The sequence below is a fragment of the Monodon monoceros genome, unplaced genomic scaffold (genome assembly GCF_005190385.1).
Source record: "Monodon monoceros isolate NGI ecotype Baffin Bay Population unplaced genomic scaffold, NGI_Narwhal_1 Super_Scaffold_5, whole genome shotgun sequence".
NCBI classification, from domain to species: Eukaryota; Metazoa; Chordata; class Mammalia; order Artiodactyla; family Monodontidae; genus Monodon; species Monodon monoceros.
The window spans coordinates 82,061,508-82,082,140 of NW_021703782.1; the positions used below are offsets into that span (position 1 = coordinate 82,061,508).

At 37.7% G+C, this 20,633-nt stretch overlaps 1 protein-coding gene across 2 annotated transcripts in view; it reads left to right on the forward strand.

Moving 5' to 3' along the window:
* The window catches only part of TMEFF1 (transmembrane protein with EGF like and two follistatin like domains 1), a 148,159-nt gene that overhangs the window by 101,858 nt on the left and 25,668 nt on the right, over positions 1 to 20,633 (forward strand). For both annotated transcript variants that reach the window (XM_029203775.1, XM_029203768.1), the window contains 3 exons: positions 1,426 to 1,522; positions 16,177 to 16,325; positions 18,290 to 18,355. In XM_029203775.1, the coding sequence (XP_029059608.1) occupies positions 1,426 to 1,522; positions 16,177 to 16,325; positions 18,290 to 18,355 (312 nt within the window). The remainder of the gene's footprint in view (positions 1 to 1,425; positions 1,523 to 16,176; positions 16,326 to 18,289; positions 18,356 to 20,633) is intronic.

The window sequence follows — 20,633 nt, forward strand, 5'->3', positions numbered from 1 at the left end:
AAGGTCACCTAGAGAGTAGAACTGTTCTGAGAAAGAATTTCAAGGATGACAGTTAGACCTTAAAAAAAAAAAAAAGATTTAAACTGTCCAACAATAGAATTTAATTTAAATGGACATGTTCAAGCAGAAACTTCGTGATCATGTGTGAAGGATGAGATCATAAATTCTGGATCTTAAAGCTGGAAAGGACTTTAAAGGATCATGTGGTCCAGCCCCTGTGGTCAGATATTCAGTTAGGAAACTGTCATTGTTACTATGTTAAAGAAGTGGAAGTTGATCTCCAGATTTGCTTATATGGTACAAATACTGGATATCTTGCCCTGAGGATGTTGGTTGTTGGCAATTTTTTTTTAGGGAGTATGAGTTAGAAAGGCTAAGTGGTTTGCTCAGATTAATATACAAACTTTAGTGAGCTCATGGTGGCTGTATGGTTTCTAGATCTCATTATGTTTCTGAGGCCTTAGAAATACTTAGGATTATGCTCCCTGGAATTGTTTCGGGAGTATTCATTAGAATTTGGGGAGGATTTCTACTTAAAGTGTAGGCAGACACACAAAATGGCGAGTTTGGTAATAGTACCAAACAGGCACTTAGGTTTGTGTGTGCTTTCCTTACAACATCTTCTCCGCTGATTGACACCCCCTCAGTAAGGTGTGCTTTCCCAAACCAGACTGGGAAATCCCTTGAGTAAACTGTAATCCCTAAATTGGCTTCAGAACTGATCTCCCTGCCCAGTTTGAGGTTATCAGGATAGGATCCACTCTAGTTAAGACCCAGGAGTATAGGGTTCCCTAAATGTGGGATATGAGCTGACTTGGGGGCTGGTGGTATGCACTGTTGTTTTGTGCTGGGTCATAGGAGATGCATACCCTTCTGTATTCTGGGTGTTGCTGGCTGTGCTAGGTGGTAAAGTAGAAAAGGGCAAGTCCTTTGTAAATAGACCCCTTTCCTCTTCAAAATTTGGAGATAATTTTTAAGGCAGGTGTGAAACTGATGTGAGGAAAAGGTAGTGGTTAGACTCTGCTTTGTTTAATCACTTATTTGCTAACCTGGATTGCACAGGCTATTTCAATAGGGTAATCGCTGGACTAAATTTATTGCTCATGTTTTTTTTTTCCTCTCTCTTATTTGATGTTATGGTAATTCTTTTAAAGAATCAACCAAATCTAGCATACTGTTCCGTTGTACATAGGTTAAGGGATTATTTTTCTAGCCCCAATACTTTTTTTTTTTCACAGAATATGTTGTACTCTTGTACTGACAACATTTTTGGACTCAAGCATTGATAGATTTTTGGAACTGATTTTTTTTCAAGAGCTTGGGTACATTTTCCCCAGAAATAGGATAATGGCTGCTGAAAACATGAAGCATATCTGGAAAGGATCCCAACTTTTGGTTGAAAATTTAATTTTTCTTTTTAAACAGAAGAGGAAGGGTCAGGGGCAGAAGTTCACAGAAAACACTCCAAGTGTGGAACTTGCAAATATAAAGCTGAGTGTGATGAAGATGCAGAGAATGTTGGGTGAGTTGATTGAGGGAAGGGGATACACTTACTTGGAGGTTAATTATCAGCGTTATTATATTATAGAAAGGTATCATCTAATTTGCTTCTGTGTATTTTGTGTGTGCCTTCTATGTTTTTTTTGTTTAATGCTAGTCTACTGGCTTTTAAATTGATATAATACTATAGCTATTTAAGTGTTTTAGAATGGAAATCCATTTATAATTTTTTTCATTTTGCCACTGCCTTTTTTTCACTGATAGTTTTACATGTTTTATACCAAGTGCTAATTTTATTCATCAGAATTGCTCTTATTTGGAATTATCTTACTATTATATTTTTAACTAGTATCAATGATAAACAGTTTTTCTTAACTTGCATTTTTATACACAAACTTTTCATGTATTTCAGTGTATTAAGAAAAATTCAAAACATTCAAAATTTTAGAGATAGTAAGTAAATATTATATAATAAGTAAAAATTATTTCTGGAAATCTCAGCTGCACTGATTGACATTTTGTTTTATTTTCTCACTCATGTTCAGCCTTCACTAAGGTGGGTTTTGTAGCTGGACAGCATTGTCTGTCCAATTTCCTGTGCACTCCCTGTGAGAAGGGTGTTGTTTGGTGGAGTAGTAACAATATAGACCTCATCAACACAGTTATGTTTGTTTCTTCCTTTCATCAGGTTCCTGTTTGTTTATTCCCAGTCTCAACCTTCTTTCAATTCTCTGTGGTGCTTGCTTTTTGCATAGTTGATTCTAAAAGCTTTAATGCTGTCTTTAGGACCTTATGTAATACAAATGGATCTTCTTCACTTCCTCAATTTTCCCTTAGTGCATATTTTACAGCACTTATTTTATAGAGATTTGCATGTTCTTTCTTACTTATATGTATTTTCACTGTGAATTTCCAGACTCATGTTTTATTCAGCCCTTAAATGCCTATTTGAGCCTTTTACTGATCAATGGTAGTATGGTTTAATTAGCATTTATGCCCGGAATGAGTTTTACAAATCAGGGTAACCATATTTTCAGTATTTTGGTACAGAATCACCTATTTGTCTGGCACTTGGTAAAATTAAATGTCTGATAATTTACTTGATATATGTTTGAAAGTAGGTGGGAATTGGCAAAAGACACCGTCAATAAAAAGTGAATTCAGCAAACCCTGAGTTTGCTCTGTTTCTGCATATTGGTCACTTGGATTGACATGTCCCTCTGTTTCAATCAGAGTGGATTGATTTGTAAGAACATGTTTTCCAAAGTAGATTTTGGCCTGTAGAACATGAGAGAAATGATAGCAATGGGGACTTGCAGAGAGAACAGGTAATAGGTATTATGTTCTCTTCTTCTCTCTTTGTACTGATGATATGCATGATGAAACACCAGCATTTGTGTGTGTGTGTGTATTTTTGTAGATATTTGGTTCTTTTCAGTATTTTTCCTCAGGACTGTTCTATAATAGTGTTCAGATTCAGAATAGCTGTCAGTGATTGATTGGCTTGATCAGTTGATCTGTTGTTATTCCTTTGACAGTACCTCTCCTCAGTCCTATTTTTTACATTTCTCTGCTTTCATTTTTCATCCCTTAATTGAAAGAGATAGAGAGCTTTTGCTGGGAAGTAGAATGGATTCTGTGTAGTTTCAGAGGTGGCCCCAAGTATGACATCTGTATGATAAAATACACATCTTTCTGTGTGCCCCTTTTCTTGATGGAATATGTAGCCTATGCCCAATCAGAGCAACTCTGTTGTATATACTAAATTCATTTTGTGTGTGTCTATTTGAGAACTTGTAACTGCTGTTCTTGCGGGTACAGGCTCTAAGTATAAGAAAGTGGGCATAGACCAGGGAAGGGCTTACCAATAGTAAGGAGCATGCAGGCTGAGGAGCTTCCTAAGGAGCACATGGATAGATTGGGACAGGCAGCCAAGACCAGGCCAGGAAATTGATGCAATAATAGGAGAACATTAAGGAAGCAAACTGTACCTTTACCTAGAAAATAAGTACATATATACATAGTAATAATAGATATTAAGTAAAACAAAATTCTATAAAATAATACTTAACCTTTACTAAAAATAATGTATTCTAATATTTTCCATACTGATTATGATCTACAGTTAAAAAAATTGCTCTGTAATGTAACTATAATAGATATTTTATTTCATGTTACATTTTTAGGTATGGGTATTCATTTTCATTAAAAAAAATATTTTATCTTTTCTCATTTTGAAATGTCTTTCCTATCAAAAGAAATGCTATATATAACCTATCTGGTTTCCAAAGGGCAGCTAATCTTTTTTTTTCCTTTTGTAGTTGGTTAATTTATTATTATTTTTTAAAATTTCTTTTTTTATTGAAGTATGGTTGATGTACAATGTTGTGTTAGTTTCAGGTGTACGGCAAAGTGATTCAGTTATACATATATATATCTATCCTTTTTCAGATGCTAAAATCTTTCTCTTGCTTTACAACTCTTTCTTTTCTTTTTGCTAATAGTAGGAAAAAAAACTGGCTATTTGGGGGAGGGGATAAATGGTACCATGTAAGTTAATTTTCTGCTATTAAGAGAAGTGTAGTTTTTTATTTAGCCATTTAAATAGAAATTGATTTAAATATATTGTCTTAAACAGTATACAAAACATTCTAACATATTCTTAGAGTCATATATTGTATAGTTTGTTACATTTTTCAAATGCTGTTATATAGATTATTTTTTCAGCTCTTTATGGCAGTCTGTCCAGTGGGTAGGGCAAGGAAGTATTATCCTGATTTTACTGGGGGAGCTGAGCTCAGAAGAAGCTGAATGGCTGTGATCAAGCAGCAGAACCAGAACACAGGTCTCATGACAAGAGATTTATCCATTCTGTTGTGCACACACATGTGTAATACGATGATCTTCTCAGAGGCCACTGATGTTTTTAGTGGTAGCTGTTTCACGCCTACTAAAGGCTCCATTCTGCTTTGTGTTTTGGGTTCTACATTGTTTTATAAAAATGATTTTTCTTCTCCCATGTCAGGCTCTTCGCTGTTGCATCTGAGTGCTGTCAGTATGCCTTGTCAGTGATTCTGACTGTAGATGACTCCAACTTATTAATTGCCTCTCTGCTTCCCTGAAATGGGAAACAGTATGCTTGTAGAAACTATATCTAATGTAGGAATAAATTCTAAATGTAAAATCAGAGTAAATAGGTTCTTAGTGGAGTGTATGAACTTCAGATACTGCATGAATTTTGTCTCTCTTGTCTGCTCAGTGGCTATTTTATTTATAATTTAAATTGTTTTTGCTTGTGAGAGGCTTTTTTCCTCTTTCTTCCCGAAGCACACTGTGTCTCTCTAATGGCATCGTGGGGCTTTGCATGGGTTTGTGATGGCTATCTTCATTGATGCTTACCTTTTGAATTTATACCTAGAGCGAGGTAGTTGAGGTTCCAAGAAATTTGACTCCCACATGGGTGAGGTTTCAGTATTCCACTGCGACCGTTGTGACATACAGTGGCTAGACTTTCTGCTTAGCCTTTTTTTTTTTCTGCTTAGTCTTAAAACTTGGAAACAACACCTGCTTTACAGAAAATTGTATTTCTTAAACTACATAATCGTAGCAATCACACCCCCTCTTTATCTAAACAGTATTTCTAACCTGTCCAAGGCTGAGGTTATTGCTGCAAGATAGCCCTCAGCTGTTTGTCTGGACAGTGGGACCAGATAATCATAGAACTCCTTCAGCCAGGTAGACCTTTTATATACCTGACCTAAATCCCTGCCATGAACGATTTGAATAGTCTGTAAAATCATCTGGCATAATGTCAGTACAGGCGAGTTATAAAAAACCTCCAATTATTCCTTTGAACTTTGTCTGCCATGTGCTTTATGGAAATTGTCCCTGCTCTTCTGCCTCTTTGATGTCAGTCATTTTGGAGACGCTGTTTCCCTTTTCCCCTGAGTGATGTAAGCTGTCAGAGTTGCTCAGAGAAAGAATCATGTAGGTGTGCAGTATGACAGACAACGTTGAGAAGCAGTTAATTCACCTGTTGGACATCTTTGTCATTTATGGTACCATTTTCTGTTTGGACACAGTTACTGGCCACTATCACAGTCTGATAAGTCTCTCCCTCAGAACGTGGAATGAAATTTTTTTGTTGTTGTTTAAACAGAGAGAGTAATGCTGTACATCTGTCGTCTCCATTAACGTCCTCCTTTCTGGAAGTTGCATATACTTTTTAAAAAAAAGAACAACCAAAGGAGTACTTTTCTACCGTTATCTACTCTGCGCTTCTGCTTTCCTCCTAATCAGAGATGACAATAATTTTCATCATTTAACATTGCCTGACTCTGGATATTTGGAATCTAGACTTTTAAAACTACTTAGGTTTAATAAATTTCTACCAAGGCCCCTTAGACTATAATGGGAAAATAATTGTATGTTGTCCATTAGGCTCTGATAACAGGAAATAAACACTATTAAACGTTATTTTATACCAAGTATAACCCAGATGTTAATAATGACAGGCTCATTTGTCCAGAAATGCAGAACACAGTATCCCCATGGCCTCCTGCAGTTTGCTGAATGCTCTGTTACTCTTTGATGATTTGCCTCTGTTATTCTGTCTGCCTGAAGTCCCACCCCTGTATACCTACTTGTTTCATTCCTACTCTTCCTTCCAGCTTGGATGAAGTAAGACTTTAGCACCTCTTCCTAGCAGCCTCCCTTGCTGTTTCTGCAGTCCCTATGAGTTAGGTGACTAACTCTGTGTTCCTCCCTTGGTCTTGAGAAAAACAAGTTGCAGTCTTCATTAGGTGTTTATGAAATCTAAATAACTTCACATGAATTAGTTTAAGCCAGTGTTTTCCTAACTGCTAAATAAAACTTACCATATGGAGAAGGAATGACACTTTCTATGTACAGTAAGGGGAAAGGAAGAGACAGGATAGATATTTTTCAATAATAATACCTTTCAGATATACATAGTATTTGATGATTTCAACGGGCTTTTTACAAAAGCTTATTTGATTCTGTCACCAGTGTTTGAGGTATTATCACTATTACTATTATTAAAGACTCAGAGTTGTGATTTGCCAAAATCCTAGAGCTAAATCAGAGAAGTCATTGAATTTATTCATGTATGTATGTATGCATTCATGCCTTTGAAATTCATAGTGTTAGAAATTCAAAAGCTTTAAAAGGCTTTACAGTAAAAGGTCTGTTTCCCACCCCACCCCGATCCTCAGTTACCCAATTGTCTTCACTAGAGGCAGTCACTGTGATCTGTTTCTTAATCTCCCAGAGGTATTTTTTGCATGTACAAGCATGTATGTACACGAATTCTCTTTCTTTCCTTTTTTTAAACTAATGGCAGCGCACTATACATACTGCTCTACTCTTTATTTAAAACTTTTTTTGTAAAATGTACATTTTGCATACAGATGTGTTTAAAACATACACATGCAATTTAGAGAATACTACATCTATATACCTAACACCTAGGGTACAAAATAGAATATTGCCAAATTCACAGTACCGAGTGTTGACTTAGCCGGCACTGTTAGATGAAGGCTTACGGAAAAAGACACATTGAACAGTCTGTGTCAGAGTCTGACTTTTGGCTTCCTGGTTTACAAGATTCCCTTCTGGGGAAGTGGGTGGGCAAGACCCTGAGTGTTATGGGGAATGTCATAGGGCTCATAGTTGAGACATCTGGTAGGATTCTCATGTCACCAGGTATGGATGATTGGCAGAAATGTGGTCAGAGAGTGGACTGCTCTGTGTTTTCTACTTCCAGTCTCACTGTAGCTGACCTTCAGCTCTCAGAAGCACGTCAGTTAAATGAGTGTGCTCGTTTGGTTCAGGTAGTTGACATGAAGGGGAGAGCAGGAACTTCATCAAGGCAAGTACAATTAAGAGTCTGAGCCAGGCTTACCTGGGCATTCTCTTCTCTGGCTAAAAAGAGGGCAGTAGGCATCTTGGTAATGGCATCTAGCAATACAACTGTCCACAGAGTGAAATTATCAATATTTCAGTGTGGGTACCTCCCTGGTGGCTCAGTGGTTAAGAATCTGCCTGCCAATGCAGAGGACACAGGTTCGATCTCTGGTCCGGGAAGATCCCACATGCCGTGGAGCAACTAAGCCCGTGCGCCACAACTACTGAACCTGCACTCTAGTGCCCACGTGTCGCAACTACTGAGCCCGCGTGTCGCAACTACTGAGCCCCCGTGCCGCAACTACTGAGCCCCCGTGCCACAACTACTGAAGCCCGCGTGCCTAGAGCCCCGTGCTCTGCAACAAGAGAAGCCACTGCAGTGAGAAGCCTGCGCACTGCAATGAAGAGTAGCCCCCACTCGCCGCAACTAGAGAAAGCCCGTGCGCAGCAGTGAAGACCCAACGCAGCCAAAAATTAAAACAAACAAACAAAATTCAATGTGGACTGGTTGCCCTCTTAATATAGCTGTCATCTTGGAATCTTCCTTCAATGTTGTGTCTTTTCCAACAACAATCAGTTCTCCATTTCTCCTTCACCAACTGGGTGTCCTACAATTCATTTCTTTATGCACTTCTTGGAGTCAGCACAGACCCCACAGGGTAAGGGCTTAGACCCACAAATTGCCCCCGTTTTAGACACCAGCTGCAAACGAGGTTCCCTGCACTTCTGCCCAGGATACTATGAATCTGGAGGTTCCTAAGACCTCCCTTAAGGTTCTATAATTTGCTAAAATGACTTAGAATTAAGGAAAGAGCTGAGTCATCTCATTAGCATACAAAAGACTCTTTTGTCAAAGTTCCAAGGGTTTTAGGAGCTCTGCCAGGAACAGGGGACAAAGACTAAACATACATTTTTTTTTGCGGTACGCGGGCCTCTCAGTGTTGTGGCTTCTCCCGTTGCGGAGCACAGGCTCCAGACACGCAGGCTCAGCGGCCACGGCTCACGGGCCCAGCCGCTCCGCGGCATGCGGGATCCTCCCGGATCGGGGCACGAACCCATGTGCCCTGCATCGGCAGGCGGACTCTCAACCACTGCACCACCAGGGAAGCCCTAAACATATTTTTTGTTATACCACAAGCATCATCCTAGAAATTCCTTTACCTCTCTCCTACATAGGATATCCTGTTTCTTGCATTTTTTACCTTTAACTTTTTTGTTTTACTCTTCCATTTTAGTATATCTTTCAGTAGCTTCTTGAGAAAGGGTACAAGGTGAGACCTTATATTTAAGGTGTTTTTATCCTACACCTAATACTTGACTTATAACTTGGGGAGTGCATAATTCTAGGTGGCAGATAATTTTCCCTCAGAATTGTGAAAGCATTGCTCTGTTGGCTTCTAGCTTCCAGTTGAAGTCTGAAACCACTCTGATTCATGGTCCTTTGTATATGATTTGTTTTCTCTCTACCGAAGCATGTAGAATCTCCTTTTGGTCCTCAGTATAACGAAATTTCACAGTTCCTAGAATCTTACTGACTTCTGATTTGAGAAATTTTCTTCAGTTAGTTCTTTGATGACTTCCTTTCCTCTCTTTTCTATTTCTGGTACTTCTGTTATTTGGATGCTGGACATTCTGGACTAGTCCTTTAATTTTCTTTTCTCTCCTATTTTCTATTTAGAAAAAATTTTGCTGTTTTTTTGAATTTGTCATTTCTCCTGTACTTTTTAATTTCTAAGAGCTCGATTTTGTTCTCATGGTGCTCCTTTTTCATAGCATCCTATTTTTGTTTTATGATTGCAGTATGTTTTTGTGGCTTGCATTATTGGTATTCTATCTGCTATAAGTATGAGGTTTTCTTTTATTCATTTTTATTCAGTGAGTTTTAATCTGTTACTTTAACTTGTTTTGGGGGTTATATGGCCTTATAAAATGAATTAGTAAGTGTTCTTTCTATTCTCTGGATGATTTTGTGTAAGAATAGAAATGTCTATTTATTGAATGACTGGAATGAATGTGTTCATGAACTCTTTTTTACAAAACACCTGAAAAAAAAAAACAAGAAACAAACAAACAAAAAAAACAAAACACCTGGATCTGATGCTGTCTTTGAGGGACATTTTTTAAACTGATTTCTTTAATGATTTTAGTACCATTCAGCTTCTATTTCTTTTTTGGTCAAATTTAATAGTTAATATTTTTTAAAGGTTATTCATTTCACCAAAGTTTTCAAATTTGCTGGCATAAAGTTGTTTACAATAAACTTTTATTATCTTTTAAACCATAATCTGTAGTCTTTTTAAGTCCAGATACTGTTTTTTCTCTCATCCTGCTTTGTTGATTTGAAAGTCTTTTCAAAGGACCAACTTTTGGCTTTATTGATCTTCTCTGTTGTAACTTTTCTATTTCTGTTTAGATGTATCTATAAATCTATATCCATATCCGTGTCATCTATATTTTTCCCCTTCTTTTTTTGTTTTCACTGGATTTATTCCATTGCTCTTTTTCTAATTTCTTAAATGGATGCTTAGTGATTTAACTTTTAGCTGTTCTTTAATATTTTGAGATAAAACTTGAAAAAGGCGAGGGATCAAACCGAGTGGATGTTTGAGGGAAAAGTGTTCCGGGAAGAGGGGAAGCCCTGAGGCAGGAGTGTTCCTGGTGTGTTTGAGAGAAAAGCAAGACCAATTTAGTGAAAAGATTTTTCATGATATAAGTGTGGAAAATAACTACTTATCTCCTTTCATCTGTCACTTTCCTTGCTGAGATGTCTGTTTTATGTGACAACTGTGATGACTGGGGAGAACACCATCTCAGTCACTCATTAGATTTGTGATCTAAGGGTTTTTAATGTCTTTCATATTCAGCTTCCCTGTTCATAATTTGTTGTCATGATTAAAGAGGCAAATGTGACTATCCCTGCACAGTAGGTGCAGAGTAAATGGTTGTTAAATGTTTTGAATTTGACGTGTTTGCTGAAGCGATTTCTTTCCATTTTAGTGCACACTCCTGTGCTTGAGCATCCTGCCCTCTGCTGCCGTTGCCAGTCTGCAAACACGGGGAACCGCTGTAATCAGTAGTGTCAGCAGCCTCTAGGGTCTGATACTGTCCTCCTCTCCTCACTGTTTCGCTGAGCTGGACGTTCCTTGAGATGGTAGTTTCATTTTCTTTTGTCACGTGCTATTGAAAACATTAGCAATGGTTGTTCTCACAGCTCTTGGTCTTACATGGACCTTTTCTACACGTGATCAAGGAGGTTCCTGTTGAGCTGCAGTGCCCTCTTCTGAGTCCCTCGTTTCTCCTTACTAGATTGGTTCGGGATCTTGCCTTTGTTGCTCAGCCTTTTCTCATCCCTGAAACTGTTCTGTAATACTTTCTTCCATTGGCCACCATTTATTCCTTAAACCTGGAGTTGGCAAAATTTTTCTATAAAGGACCAGATGGTAAATATTTTACATTTTGGGGGCCACATATGGTCTCTGTCACATATTCTCCCTCCCCACCCCTTTAAAAATGTAAAAGCCATTTTTGACTTGTTAGTAAATATTCTTATGAATTTAAAGTTTTTTTTATGGTGCCTTAATTCTTAAATTGTGAAACAGCATATATTGAAAAGTTTATGAGAAACTTACACATTTAGTTTAATGTGCAAAAATGAAACAAATTGTGACTTCTGCCTTCCAAGCCAAGAAATACTTTAGAGCTGTCCCCAGCCCTGTGACCCTCCCCAGCTGCATCTTTCTTTGATCCACCCACTCTATTGCATTTTGTGGAAATCATTCCTTTGCTTTCCATATAGTTTTATCACATGATAACCCTCCTAATAATATATTACTTGGCTTTTGTTTGATTTTGAGTTTTGTATAAGTGGAATCATACTATGTGTATCTTCTTTTGCTCAGCATTATGTTTTTAAGATTTATTCATGTTAATGCTCATAGTTGCTTAGTTGAATTCAGTTGCTTAACGTTTCCACATCCTTTTATAGTCCATTTTAATGTTGATGGACATTCGGATTGTTTCCAGTCTTCTGTTCTCACGAGCAATGTGAACATATGCATGTCTTCTGGTGCACATGTGTAAGAGATTTTCAAGGGCCTTACTCAGGAGTGGAATTATTGGGCATGTGCATGTCTAGCTTTTCTTGGTAATGCCTGTTTTCCAAAGTGGTTGTACCAGTAAGTTCTCCCTTCAGCAGAGGATAAGAATTCCCTTTGCTCCCCATCCTTGTAAACACTTGGTATTGTTCTCTTAATTTTTGCTGTTTAGTGAATGTGATGGTATCTCATTGTGGTTTAAATTTACATTTTTTTGATTATTGAGCAGATTGAACATGTTTTTACATATATTGTTTTTATATGCTTCCAAGTTCTATGTCATTTTTTAAATTAATTTTTTTTTTTTGCGGTAAGTGGGCCTCTCACTGTTGTGGCCTCTCCCGTTGCGGAGCACAGGCTCCGGACGCGCAGGCTCAGCGGCCATGGCTCACGGGCCCAGCCACTCCGCGGCATTTGGGATCCTCCTGGACCGGGGTACAAACCCATGTTCCCTGCATCGGCAGGCGGACTCTCAACCACTGCGCCACCAGGGAAGCCCTCCCTCCACCTTTTTTGGGGGAAGTATTTTAAAGAAAATCCCAGCATTATGTCCTTTCATCTCTAGTTATTTCAGTTTTACTGATATTTTATCTGCTTGATATATGAGTTACAGAGAGATGCACGTTCAAATCTACTATGGTAGATTTGGCTGTTTCTCATTGTGATTTTATCAGTTTTTGCTTTATAGATTTTGAGGCTGTTTAAAAATATTTAGAATTATTATATCTTCTTGGTGAATAAAAGTTTTTATTATGAGGGATCTTCTTTCTCATAAATGTTTTCTGCCCTGAAGTCTCTTATGTTTGACATATATATAGATATATAGACAAGATATATAGCCATACTAGGTTTCTTCCATTCCAGGTATGATATATCTCTCACAATTCTTTTATTTTGGTACAATACACAAAATAAAATTAACCATCTTAACTATTTTTAAGTGTGCTGTCCAGTGGTATTAAATACATTCATAATGTTGTGCTATCATCACCACCATCCATCTCCAAAACTCTTTTAATCTTGTAAAACTGAAACTATATCTATTAAACAGTAACCCCCCCCATTCCCCCCTCCCCCAGCCCCTGGCAACTACCCATATCATTACAGTTGAATATGTACCTTACAAGCAGCATATAGCTGGCTTTTGTATTTTTATCCAGCCTAACTATCTTTGTATTTTAACTAGAAAGTTTAGTTCACTTAAATATATTATAGGGAATTCCCTGGTGGTCCAGTGGTTAGAACTTGGCGCTTTCACTGCCTTGGGCCCAGGTTCAATCACTGGTTGGGGAACTAAGATTCCACAAGCCCTGTGGCATGGCCAAAATAAATAAATAAATAAAGGGTAAGAATTAAAAAAGATATATATATAAAATAAATACTGATGTACTTTGATTTTTAAAAAATCTTATTTTTTACTTTTGTCTTGCTTTCTGTTTGTTTCTCCTTTCTTGCATTCTTTTGAATTTTTTTTTTCTCTATTAGTTTCAGTGTTATACATACTCCTTTTGGTGGTAACCTTAGCATTAACATGCTTATTCAACTTATCGCAGTCTAAAATTCATCAATATCTTTGCTCTTCTTAAAATACTGTAATTTCAGTCCCTCCCAATTTGTATGCTATCAATATTTTAATTTACTGTTTTAAAAAAAATTTAGCAGCACCTAGCATTGTTGTCATTGTTTTATATTGTCAGTATTTTGTTAATATTACCTATATATTTATACTTTTGTTCTTCATTTATGTTTGCATCTCAGATCTTACTTGTAGGATCATTTTTCTACTGCCTTTATAATTTCCCTTATTGACAGTTGACAGGTGACAAACTCTAAATTTTTACTTCTTCCAAATTATTTTTATTTTACACTCAACCATGAAAGATAGATCTTTTTACGTAGAATTCTATTTTATCCCAGCACATTGCAGGTATTATTTCACTGTCTTTTGGCTATAAATAAACAATTTGGCTTCAGTATTGCTTTTGAAGACACCTGTCTCTCTTCTTGCTTCTTTGAATATAATCTTTCTCTTCTTTCTGGCTGCTTTTAAAATATTATTTTGTTGCTGTTGTTACAGAAATTCCACTGTGATATTTCACTGTCTGGATTCCTTTTTAATAATCCTGTTTAGAATTTATTAAGCTTCTTGGTTACTTAGATTAGTATCTTTCTTTAGTTTTAGAAAGTTTGAGAAATTGCTGAGAATATTGCCCCCACCTTATTCTTTTAACTCATCTGGAACTCCAGTCAGATTTTTATTAGCTCTTGTGACTCTGTCTTCCATGTCTCTTAATTTTTTTTTCATATGTTCTGTCTCTTTGACTCTGCCATGGTCTGGGTAGTTTCCTCTGACCTGTCTTCCAGTTCACAGATTCACCTTCAGTTTATCTAATCTCCTGTTAAATCTGCCCATGAATTTTTTATTTCTAACAGTGCATTCTTTATTTATTAGAAGTTCTCTTTGTTTCTTTTTCATATCAGCTTGCTCTGCCCATGGTGTTTTATTTCCTTGTCTCTTGTGGGTATGGGAGTGAGTGAGCATGTGTGTGATATACTTGTTTTGCTCAGAACTGTATCTTGGAAATGTTTGAGGTCTAGGATAATAAAGTTGGGTTTCTCCAGAGAGGATTGCATTTACTTTTGTCAGTTGTCTAGGGCCCCTTCCAGTCTTTGACTTTTAAAATAAATTCTGGACTTGAGGTTTTTCAGAACACCCAAGTAGTATTTTAAGTTGTAATTACTCATGTGAGGGCTGGCTTATACTTTTGAATTCTTGGGGAGATGTTTTTTTCCCCCTCTCTTCAATGCTGTACAAACCACAGCAGAATATTTTTTTCCTTTAAAACAGTCCCCTTGGAATATGGCATCTCATTTATACTCTACCCTCATGCTTTTCTCTAGGGTCTTTAGACTCTCTACCTTACGTAGGTCAGTATTATTCATCTTCTGTTCTCAGAGGCCTACAAAACCAAAAAATTGATAATTGAATTTACCTAGTTTGGTGAATGCCTTCAAGGTGAAAATCAGCTTTAGTAAACTTAACTGACCTTTCTATATTCCTGTCTTCATATAACTTTTGTCTTAAAATTCCTTGCTTTCTTTTTTTTTTTTTTTGCTGTACACGGGCCTCTCACTGTTGTGGCCTCTCCCGTTGTGGAGCACAGGCTCAGGACGCGCAGGCTCAGCGGCCATGGCTCACGGGCCCAGCTGCTCTGCGGCACGTGGGATCTTCCCGGACTGGGGCACGAACCCGTGTCCCCTGCATTGGCAGGCGGACTCTCAACCACTGCGCCACCAGGGAAGCCCTCCTTGCTTTCTTGACAACTTATGGATGCATTTGAGGACGTTTTGAAATATTTCGTCCAGTATTTTTTGTTGTTTTCATTAGGAGGATTAGTACAGGTTCTGAGTTCACCATGTTGCTGGAAGCAGGAGAGTCTCTGTGTTTTTTATTTTTATATTCCCAGTTAGATTTTACTGTCCTTGAGAGGAGTGATGATACCTTGGACTTTCTTGGCCTTCTCTATAATGCAGTCTCAGTGTTAAGTGGACACTCAGTTTTACAGGTGGATGTGCAGCTAGGAAACAATTTTGAGAGTCTTCTATTTTACATGTTTTATATCTATTATGTTTTTTAATCTTCCCAATTATTTGGTAAGGTTATATATATTATTACCTCTGTTTTACAGATCAGTAAACTAAGACTTAGAAGGAGAATATGGACACAAATCTGGTTATTAGTTGGGCTAGGATTTAGATTCATGACTTTTTAAATAAATTTATTTATTTTATTTATTTTTATTTTTGGCTGCATTGTGTCTTTGTTGCTGTGTGCAGGCTTTCTCTAGTTGTGGAGAGCGGGGGCTACTCTTGGTTGCAGTGCACGGGCTTCTCATTGCAGTGGCTTCTCTTGTTGCGGAGCACGGGCCCTAGGTGCGCAGACTTCAGTAGTTGTGACTCGTGGGCTCTAGAACGCAGGCTCAGTAGTTGTGGCACACGGGCTTAGTTGCTCCGTGGCATGTGGGATCTTCCGATACCAGGGCTTGAACCCATGTCCCCTGCATTGGCAGGTGGATTCTTAACCACTGCGCCACCAAGGAAGACCGATTCATGACATTTGACTTATAATTCTGTGTCCTTTCTGCTATACCATGTTGCTTTCTAACTAATGTTGTTGACATTTGACATTTCTTGATTATTATCTTTAGATATGAAAATTTTAGAGAAACCACTGGATTAATAATATCTGTATGAAATTATCTCTAAATTCTCACCTGAAAGAAATTGTTAGCTGAGCAGTCACTTTGCTTAAACTTTTATCAGTGACTTAAAACAATGTATTGACTTCTGTTACAGAAAGCAGAAAAAGAGAATTGCTTACAAACTACTATGTATAAGATAAATAAGCTACAAGGTTATATTGTACAGCACCGGGAATATAGCCAATATTGTATAATAACTTTAAATGGAGAATAATCTCTAAAAATATTGAATCACTGTGTTGTACACCTTAAATTAATGTAATACTGTAAACCAACTATACCTCAATAAAAAAGTTAAAAAGTAAAAAAAAAAAATAATTGCTCATTTTTGCTGTTACAGCATTGTGAAATACTTTCGTTGTAAAATATAGGTAATTTTTGTTTTTTTCCAACAGGTGTGTATGTAATATAGATTGCAGTGGATACAGTTTTAATCCTGTGTGTGCTTCTGATGGGAGTTCTTATAACAATCCCTGTTTTGTTCGAGAAGCATCTTGTATAAAACAAGAACAAATTGATATAAGGCATCTTGGTCATTGCACAGGTAAAATTCATTCTACTTATCTAGAGACCTGTCTTTAATATTGAATATCACATTTCTGCAGTCTTATTTGTACATTTTGGTAGTGTTCCAAATTTGGAAAATGAGAAATCTTTGATGCTTTATTTTTTTATTACTATATATTTTAGAATTTCTTTGTTCTGTCACTAACTTAGCTTTTTTTCCCCCACTTATTTTCATTATCTCAAGATACAAACAATGGTCTTGGTTTACTTATTTAGTTACTAAGCTGGTCCTAACATGGACTTGTAGATATATTTATAGTTCTTGAAAGTTGTCTCAAATTTGTAATGATTTTAGTTGTTTAAGAATTAGCTTATTTTAATTATAGTAAAACTATAAGTATTACCATATTTTTTTTCTTTGGCCGCGCCACGTGTCATGTGGGATCTTAGTTCCTGGACTAGGGATCAAACCCGTGCTCCTTGCAGTGGCAGCACAGGGTCTTAACTACTGGCCCACCAGGAAAGTCCCAACCATATTTTTTTTCATGTTTTTTTCTAGAGAATAATAGTTTACTTTGTTTTCACATTTTCTCTGTAGTTTTTGCTCCTACATATTATATACTGTTAGAGATTTTGGCATGAAGTTATAGAGTATAAGGAAAAATTATTACCTTCAGTTTAAAATTCTTTTTCTCTTCTTGCCATCATTTAGAAGCCATGATACCAACTAAGAATGAATTTTGGTTTCTTTTCCTACTAGAAGTATCCAGTCACTAAAGGCACAGTTTTTCAACCTGTTCCCTCAGTAATACACACATGGGCTGCAATAATATATCATTTCCTAGTAACAAACAAGGGCCCCACACATTCTCATGGCCTAGGCTTGTGCATCTTTCCTGCTTACGAGGTCTAACCCACCCTCCCTCTAGGCCCCATCCCTTTTTTGGACTTATTAAAGGGATATGTTTTTATCTGAGCTAAGGGAAGAAAGTTGCAAGCCAAAGTTCGCTACTTTATACTGATAGCAAGCTATTTGTGAAATACTGAGCAACTGATGGCAGTATCTGTGGTCTAAGCTACCGAAGAATGCCCAAGAAGCTCATCATAGGATTGCCACGTGGGGGTCAGGTGTGCACATGGTACAGGAGACTGCTGATAGGGACCCCTTACAGGTGGAAGAAGTAGTATGGTTTGCTTTTCTTTCATGGGGTGGCGTTTAGAGTGTAGGTAGGTTAAAGAGTAGCTTAGAGAGAGAATATCTTTTCTGAGGAACTGGTACGTGATTGAACGGTACTGTCTGGAATTTCAAATTCAGAACAGTTGGTCATTTGAGGATTTTGTTAATTGAAACTCATGCCGATTTAGAAGTGAGTTTGGAGTAGCTGGTCCTTAATTTTTGTCTTGGTTCCCATTTACACCTGAGTATTCCTCCCCCACCCCCCGCCCCCCCCCGCCACCCCCACCGCTAGTACTGGGAAGCTGAAGCTTGTGCTTCTCAACAGGTGTTTATGGTTCATGTACAGTCTTTCTGTCCTACTACAATTAATCAGTCAGTGGTCATTTTTATAGTAAATTTTGTCTGATAACACAGTTGAGGTTCCACGTTTATCTTAATCTGATATTTTTCCAGGGAAACTGGTGGGAGAAGGTAAATCTTGAGACCATTGTCCCTTGGAGAAAGGGCTAATCCTTTCTCTTCAGGGTATGTGTTATTTCAGTTAGCACAGGGAAGACTTTTTTTTTCAGGGAAGACTTTTTAAGGAGATGATATTTGAGCTGAAGTCTGAGTGAAGTTAGACTTCATCATGCAGAGCGCGTTTATATCTGGGATGCCTTGAGGCTGAGATAGAAGTGGCACAATAGATCAAGAGAATGGTAGAAAATGTGAGCAGGATAAGTGGAGAGAGTTGGGAAGGACCTGGAGCATTTGGAATATTTAGGAGTGTCCTGGTGTGACTTAAACATCATATGTATCTTAATTTGAAAACTTTTCTCTTACAGACGCAGATGACACTAGTTTGTTGGGAAAGAAAGATGATGGACTACAATATCGACCAGATGTGAAAGGTACTGAATCACAGTTTCCCAAATTTTGGCCAACTACTGAAATATGGTCACTAGCTGTCCTTAGTAGTTCTATTTCCATTATAATGACTTTTCTAACTTTGCTCTCTGTAGCAATATACAGTTGAATATTAGTAATAATACTGAAATAGTTAAGGTACCTTTCAGTTTACAGAGTACTTTCACATATGCTTTTTTTTAATTGATATTTTTGTTTTTGTTTTTGTTTTTTTTTTGCGGTACGCGGGCCTCTCACTGTTGTGGCCTCTCCCGTTGCGGAGCACAGCCTCCGGACGCGCAGGCTCAGCGGCCATGGCTCATGGGCCCAGCCGCTCTGCGGCATTTGGGATCTTCCCGGACCGGGCCACGAACCCATGTCCCCTGCATCGGCAGGCGGACTCTCAACCACTGTGCCACCAGGGAAGCCCTAAATTGAAATTTTTATTGAGATAATTATAGATTCACATGCAGTTGTAAGAAATTATACGGAAAGTTCTCTTATATTTGCTTGTAAAATCCTCTTTACCTCTCTAGAATCTACTGTTAACACTTACCCTCCATGCATGGGTCTTTGAACCTTGTTCCTTCTACCTGGAACTCTTCTTTGCCTAATATTCATCTTTCCAGTCTCACCGTAGAAGTCATTTCCTTTTGGGAACTATCCCTTGACCCTTAAATCTAGATTAGGTGCCCCTCCTGCATACTCCCCTCTCCAACCCCTTAACCTACTCTAAGTATAACTGTCTGTTCTACTCATCTGTGTCCCCCTCTAGGCTATGAGTTCTGTGAGGACAGGAGACTGTATCTATCATGTTCACTTTGGGATTCCTAACACTTAGCAGAATGTCTGGTACTTACATGGCTGCTCCACACTTGTCAAAAGAATGGATGCAGCTCAAAGAAGCTGTAGGATTTATTTGTACAAAGTCTTACATATAGTAAAGGTCAGATTCTTAGGTCCTTTGACTGCAGGTCCAGTGCTCTTTCACTCCTCATTTTCATATTCATTATTTCATTTGATTCTTACAACTACTCTGAGGGGTAAGGACCAGTGGGAACATTGAGGCTCAGTGAGGTTATATCTAGTGAACCAAAGCAGGTCTCCATCTTGGGATCCTAGACCAAGGCTTCTGTATAATTGCTTTTCCACGTGTGCATCTTCTACACATTTGGTTACACTAATGGACAATTTTTTAAAGATATGTGATCTACCTTTTATGCCTAATTTCTAAAAAATATATAAAATGAGAATAACAGGCCCTATTTCATGGAGTGTCATAAAAGTTAAATGAGATAATGCGTGTCAAGTGCTTTGAATAGTATCTGACATACTCATAAGTGTGCAAGAAATGGTAGCTGTTATTATCTTTGAATAATTTGTTATTTCTGTCACTTGAATCAGTTATATCCCATGAGCCCCTGACATATCAGTTTCCTCTGTTGATACAAAGTGCTATATTTAAAATAAGAAGTCTCTGTATTCTCATAGGAGACATAATAGACCGGTGCTAGTTTTATTCTTTATACTGATAGTACATGACCAGAATAGGAAGGCTCTTTTTCAGTAGGTAGAAGCTCCTACTTAAGGCAATTTGGGGAATTGTGTATACCCAAAATACTTGTCTGCCTTTGATAAAATTACAGGGATAATTTAGTGCCTAAGCCATTTTTGAGATACTGAACATTCTTTGCACATAAGAATTTGTCTATAATGCAAATGAAATGATCATAATCAGCAGATATGATTTACTAAGTGCCTACTTTATACTGGTTATTTTACTAGGAATTATTGGTGGATAGAAAGATATCTAATACGTGACATCCATCTTTAAAGAGCTTGTGATACAATAAGAAATGAATATAACCTAATTCTAACAAAGTAGAAATGGGTTATTGTCATAGATGTTGTGCTGTTGAAAAGTGCAGTGAGAACTCAGAAAAGAAGAGATTACTATTTGGTGGGGGATGGTGAAGATCTGAGAAACTCATGAAAGAGGCTGAATTTGAGCTGAACCTTGAAGGATGGTTAGGATTTGAACAGAGGTCAAAAGGGTATTTAAGGAGGATGGAAGAGCATGAGTAGAGGTATGGATGCAGACAAACATTGTGATAGAGAATGTATTGGAGAATGATAAGGAATCCGTTTTTGGCTGGAGAGTAGGGGGCTTAAGAGGCAGAAGTGGAAGGCAAGACTGGAAAAGTAGCTTGGGGCCAGATTGTGTACAGCCTTTTTTTTTTTTTTGGCTGAGTCCTAACCCCTGGACTGCCAGGGAATTCCCAT